The sequence below is a fragment of the Otolemur garnettii genome, unplaced genomic scaffold (assembly GCF_000181295.1).
Source record: "Otolemur garnettii isolate 467f Iridium unplaced genomic scaffold, OtoGar3 scaffold00015, whole genome shotgun sequence".
NCBI lineage: Eukaryota > Metazoa > Chordata > Mammalia > Primates > Galagidae > Otolemur > Otolemur garnettii.
In genome coordinates, this window is record NW_003852410.1 from 6,258,652 (window position 1) to 6,265,346 (window position 6,695).

The 6,695-nt window shown below is 48.0% G+C and overlaps 1 protein-coding gene across 1 annotated transcript in view; it reads right to left on the bottom strand.

Moving 5' to 3' along the window:
* EDEM1 (ER degradation enhancing alpha-mannosidase like protein 1) overlaps nt 1–6,352 on the bottom strand; it is a 35,614-nt gene extending 29,262 nt beyond the window's left edge. The window contains exon 1 of the mRNA XM_003785476.3: nt 5,667–6,352. Coding sequence (XP_003785524.1) covers nt 5,667–6,184 — 518 coding nt within the window. The 5' untranslated portion in view covers nt 6,185–6,352. The remainder of the gene's footprint in view (nt 1–5,666) is intronic.
* Nucleotides 6,353–6,695: the final 343 nt, after the last annotated feature.

A 6,695-nucleotide genomic window follows, 5' to 3' on the forward strand; every position in this document is an offset into this window, starting at 1 on the left:
CCAGAGTGCTGGGATTACAGGCGTGAGCCACTGTGCCTGGCTTTGAAATTCTTCTTAATATAATGAATGTCCAGTCACTGATGAGCTGCCACAGTAAAAAGAAAAAGGAAAAAAAAGTATTTGTAATAACTATGCAGTTCCTTCCTTCCACTCTAGACAAATCCACTCTAAGATCTGGGGTAGTCATTAGAACATGTTAAACTCTTTTCTACTAAATAAATACTACATACTCTTTCAAAATGTGCCAAAATAGAAAAAAAGAAAAAGGGAGAGAGAAATGAGAGGAAAAATTAGATTCTATAAAACCTTCCAGTAACAGTATGGAATTATTATGACTCCCTTTTATGCCAGCCCACTAGGCAGGCAAGATCTGTTCTTTGTCCATAGCTGTTCTTGTCAATGCCTAGGTAGACCTGATACCTGTAAGTGTCCCAGGCCAAGAACTCAATCTCTCATAGGAGGATCAAAAGTGCACATTTTTCCACGTGGCTGATCCACAACTAAACTCTCTGCCAAATTCACCACGTGTGAACGTACATGACACTCCACTGTGAATTTTCAAAGATCCTATCACCTCAAAGCAGAAAAGATAAAAAACCAGGGCCTCTGATAGAAAATTTTCGGTTATGACTCGGCACCCATAGCACAGTGGTTACGGTACCAGCCACATCCACCCAGGCTGGTGGGTTCGAACCTGGCCCGGACCAGCTAAAACAATAACTAGGGCAGCGCCTGTGGCTCATTGAGTAGGGCGCCGGCCCCATATACCGAGGGTGGTGGGTTCAAAACCCGGCCTCAGCCGAACTACAACCAAAAAATAGCAGGGCGTTGTGGCAGGCAACTGTAGTCCCAGCTACTTGGGAGGCTGAGGCAAGAGAATCGCTTAAGCCCAGGAGTTGGAGATTGTTGTGAGCGGTGACGCCACAGATTGGAGATTGCTGTAAGCTGTGATGCCACATCACTCTACTGAGGGCAACAAAGTGAGACTCTGTCTCCACAAAAAAAAGAAAAAAGAAACTGATAACTGCAAGAAAAAATAAATAGCCAGGCATTGTGGTGGGTGCCTGTAGTACCAGCTACTCAGAAGGCTAAGGCAAGAGAATCACTTAAGCCCAGGAGTTGGAGGTTGCTGTGAGCTATGACACTACAGCACTCTACCAAGGGCAATAAAGTGAGACGGAAAAAAAAAAAAAGATCTCATATGTACCTAACCTAGTGCGGGTTAAGCATAGAGATAATATGAGAAACAATCCCTGCGTTCCAGGGATTCATAGGGTGGAGAGATGAGACAAAGGGAAACGAAGGTGACTGCACAACAGTACTCAATTCTCAAATAACATTCATATGTGGAAAAGCAGCTCAAAGAAAAGGAACCAAAAGGAGAAATGAGTAAACCAACGAGAATCACCTCCAGGCAGTTAGATGGCGTCACAGAAAAATGATGTGGGCCTGACTCAGAAGGAGAGCAGGATTCCAGGAAGAAAGGCAGATGCACAGGAGCCCATCCCACCTACCCCCCCCACCCCGCCCAGTACCTAGGAATGTGTCCTTTTCTAGGCCAAGGTTTGTTTTGCTTATTAATTTGAGAACTGCTTTTTGTTTTAATAATATGGTTGAAGAGAAATTGAGAATGGTTCACAGGCCCAAAGCCAGAACTACAGTTATCCATTTGCAAGATTACAAAAAATATAATACATCCAAATTTACGCAATGAAACTTTGAAATTGGGCTTGGCACCTGTGGCTCAGCAGCTAGTGCACCAGCCACATACACTGAAGCTGGCAGGTTCGAATCCAGCCTGGGCCTTCCCAAAAACAATGACAACGGTAACAAAAAAATAGCCAGGTGTTGTGGCAGGCACCTGTAGTCCCAGCTACTTGGGAGGCTGAGGCAAGAGAATTGCTTCAGCCCAAAAGTCTTAGGTTGCTATGAGCTATGACGCCCCAGCACTCTACTGAGGGTGACACAGTGAGACTCTGTCTCAAAAAAAAAAAAAGGAAAAAGAGAAGAAACTTTGAAATCGGATCCCCCAACACGGGGGATGTGAGAGATGCTGACTGCAAAGTAATGTGCAGGTGACAGAAAGCTGTTTTTTAGAGTTTTTAGGTTTTATTTTCTTCAAGTTAACTTCTCACTCAACCCCCAGTCAAACCAGAAAGGTAAGATAGGCTTCAAGTTCATAAGACTACCACTAAAAAATAAAAATATTTACCACCCGTATTTTGTATCAGTACTTTTAACATAATACTCTGGCCAGGCAAGGTGGCTCACTCCTATAATCCTAGCACTCTAGGAGGCCGAGGTGGGTGGATTGCCACAAGCTCACAGGATGGAGACCAGCCTGAGCAAGAGCAAGACCTCATGTCTAAAAATAGTCAGGCATTGTGGCAGGCACACGTAGTCCCAGCTACTCAGGAGGCTGAGGCAAGAGAATCGCTTGAACCCAAGAGTTTGAGGTTGCTATGAACTATGATGCCACAGCACTCTACCAAGGGTGACAAAGTAAAACTCTGTCTCAAAATAATAATACTCTGAGAGGGTGGTTCAATCTATTTTTTTAAAGAATCATTGGAATAAATCTCATTTGTTTTCTAACTTCAAAGATTTTTATTATAGGTTATTTATTTTGGGAATGTAAATGTGCCCTCCTATTTTGAAAGCCAGAATGACAAAGCTCTGGTTGTAAACTTCCTTCAAAAATAATATCAAAGTCTGAGATTAGTTAAAGGAAAAGGAGTACAAAAAACTTAACTCTCCCACCCTTTGTAAATGACCAGTGTGAGGGTCTACTCAAGGCCACCAAAATCCCAGTGCTCCTTCCCCTCCTCAAAGACAACAAAGCTTACTCTGGCACAACACTCCCCAAATGCCACCCCATATCCCCACTATTTCTAACAACATCTTTTCACAGTAATTTGTCTCAGAGCAACCTGACCTTAACTTACACAAGATTGTCAGTGTATAATGAAACCAAAACACTCATCAGCAGCCTTCATCCTGAAATAAAGGCTGATGTCAACATGATACCATCACTGGGACCAACAAGCTAAATAAACCACCACCTGACTTCACTGGAGAGGGGCTCCCAATTCCTCAGAGAGTTCTTAAGGTCATTACAGAAAACACTAAAATGTCATCAACTCGCTCCCAAGACCATAATACTCCCAAGTGAAAGTGTTATCATAATCCCCCATTAAACTGTTTTCTTCGGATCATCTGTGGGAGATAATAAAGGCACTTACTGAAAGTGCTCTGTCCTTCCTGCAATACTAAGCATTAGTGAGAGGGTGGCGCTTGTGGCTCAGTGCATAGGGCGCCGGCCCCATATATCTAGGGTGGTGGGTTCAAACCCGGCCCCAGCCAAACTGCAACAAAAAATAGACAGGCATTGTGGCAGGCACCTGTAGTCCCAGCTACTTAGGAGGCTGAGGCAAGAGAATCGCCTAAGCCCAGGAGTTGGAGGTTGCTGTGAGCTGTGACATTACAGTACTCTATCAAGGGCGATAAAGTGAGACTCTGTCTCAAAAAAAAAAAAAGAGTATTAGTGAGGAAGCATAAGTAAGATCCAAAATATGTACACACTTTGATTAAAACTATGTGAAAAATATGTAGGCACATGGCACGAACTGGAAAGAAAGATAAATTAAAAATAACTATATGGGGCGGCACCAGTGGCTCAAAGGAATAAGGCGCCAACCCCACATGCCAGAGGTAGCGGGTTCAAACCCAGCCCCAGCCAAAAAATAAAAAAATGATAATACCTGTATAGGTCCGGACTTGTAGCTCAGTGTCAGGCACCAGCCACATACACCAGGGCTGGCAAGTTCAAACTCGGCCAGGGCCTGCCAAACAACAATGACAACTACAACAACAAAATAGCCAAGTGTTGTGGCGGGCACCTGTAGTCCCAGCTACTTGGGAGACTGAAGCAAGAGAATCGCTTAAGCCCAAGAGTTTGAGGTTGGTGTGAGCTGTGACACCACGGCACCCTACCTACCAAAAGCAACATAATGAGATTCTGCTCCAAAAAAAAAAAAAAACCCAACTGTATGGTGCTTCTATTTTCTTCCCCCAAATTGATCAAGGTTTATTCCTGCTCTAAAAAAAATTGAAATGGAAAGAAAGTACACTTACACAACTACATTTCCTACAATCTGGAAAGACCCAATACTTCTTTTAAAATTTATTTTTTTTTCCTCAAAAACACTGAGACAGAAAACACATATATATATAAATTTATATAAAATTGGGCTTGGCACCTGTAGCTCAGCAGGTGCCAAGCTAAGCTTTATTTATTTATAAATTTACATATATATGTGTGTGTGTGTTTTCTGTCTCAGTGTTTTTGAGAAAAAAAATTAAATTTTAAAAGTATTGGGCTTTTTCAGATTGTAGGAAATGTAGTTGTCTCACTACTTATATATATGTATATATAAGTATATATAAGTATATATATGTATATATAAGTATATACATATATATATATATATACATACTATATATAGGCTGGTATGGTTAAGCAAGAAAATCTAATAAGTTTCCTACAATTCTGTAAAGGTCCAATCCTTCGAATGCCTTTACTGAAGCAAGGACCTGGGATGTGTCCTTACTTCACTAAAATCATGCTCTCCAAGTGTGAAATTTAAGACATGAATTTGTAGATAACCAAACCATTTAAAAAATTCTTCAAGCCCCTCTGGTGTATAAGCTTCCTTTTTAGAACCTAAGGATTGGACCTTGCCCCAATGTCCAGGCACTCAAGCTAGGACAAGACAAAACACTGAACAACCTAACTCCCCCTCCCACCTAAACGGAGGGAAAGAGCCAAAGGCAGTCACCAATCCGGACTAACACGGTGGGTGGCAAAGCACATTCCTCCCCTCCAGGTAGGAGGTCCTTAGCTGGGTGTACTGCCCTCTTGGACTTTAGTGTCAACAGCAGTGATCCTTGGAGCTCAGCCTTTGCAAACAGAGCTGGTGGACTGTGAGGACTAGCTGACCTTTCGTGACAGCCTTGCCACCAAGAATGGAGGAACTGATGGGACAGACAGTACAGGTCAACGACGCGAACAGTCAATTCAGCACTCAAAGAATGTCAGTCGCCCCAAGTATCCAGACTCCAAATTTGACCAAACAGCTTCTTTCTGTCCCATCTAAACCATTCTTCACCCTAAGCAGCAGCCCTGGTGAACTGGAAAGGCTGTAACCCCGCTCTGCTCAATTCGACTGGGTGGCTGTGGAGAAGTGTTTCTCAGGATCAACTCCAATTTTTATTAAAGAAAAGACCTGGGTGTGCTGATTAGAAGGGTTGGGGGAATGCTCTGTTCTGAAGCTGCGTTTACACAGGAAACAGATTTCATTTAGATTTTATGTTCATCTGGAGAATGGACTAGGGAGTCTAAAGCCAGCTGTTGGCACTGACACTGTCCCTTCCGGCCTCAGAGCCTCAGGTGAAAAAGACTGAACAGCTACTGTGAAGTTCAGAGATTCCCGGAGAATCAAGAAAGAGGATAGCCACCAGCCCACCCACACACCCTCAAGCCCAGGGGACCTCAAAGAGGGATCAGCCACAGCACAGCGCTGCCCCCAAGGACCCTAACGGCCCTGCCAGCCCTCGGGGCACCCGGAGGACGGAAGTTAGCGAGTGGGGCGGCGCGGGCTACTCACGGGTCCCCGCGGTCCGGCCCCCTGCCACGGCAGTGGATGGGGTTGAGCTCGTCCTGGGGAAAGGCGTGCGCCATGTAGTTGTCATAGCCAAAGACGAACATGCCCCGCGCCAGGTCCCGCATCTGGGCGCGCAGCTGCGGCGGGAAGGCCCGGCTGTAGCGCTTCTCATACTCGTCCCGGCCGCGGCCCCGGCCGCCCAGCACGTAGCCCCAGTGGGCCGGGCCGCACACGCCCGGTCCAGGCCGCCGCGGAGCCCGGCGCTGTCCGGCCGCCGCCCCGCTCACCGGCGGCTGCAGCCACGACGGCCCCGACGGCCCCCCGGGTGGCCCGGCCCGGCCCGCGGGCCCCGAAGCGGGCATCGCGGGGCCATCGGGGCCCCTCAGACGCTGGAAACCAAAGCTGAGAGGAAAGCGCTGGTAGAAGCCCATGCTGGGCCCCAGCCCGAAGACGAACCACAATACTCCATGGAGGCCAAGCCGGAGGAGCACCAGCCCCAGGACGAGCGCTCGCCATTGCATGGTCGCACGGGCGCCGCGGGCATTATTTTAAAGCGCTGGGGGCCTCCCCCGCCGACCACCGCACACCGCACCCGGCCCGTAGAGTGGCTCACTTCCCCTTTAAGGAACTCCTCCGTGACGCACCAGGAACTGGCCCATTGTCCCCAACCCCCAGGTCCTCGGGCCTGGCCAGCCAGGCCCGGCAATCGCCCGCCCGGTCGCCCGGGATTGGCCCGGCCTCGCGGGGCGCGGCCGGGGACTCCCCCCAGCGCCATAGGCCGCCAGGGCGTCCGCCGCGCCTCGAGGCCACGCCCCCCTCAGGGTCCCGCCCCCTGGGCGGTCCGGAGTCAAGACAGGCTGGCGTGGCAAGAAGAGGCCGCTCCGGTTTTGGGCGAGGGAACTTGCAACCAATGGGAGCGCGGCCCGGGAGCGCCTGCTGGACGGGAGACTGAGACGTGGCCCAGCCCTGCCCAGCCTTGGGTAGATAAGGTCTCGGTGTTGAGTCAGAACTGAGACCTGAAAAAGCCACTCC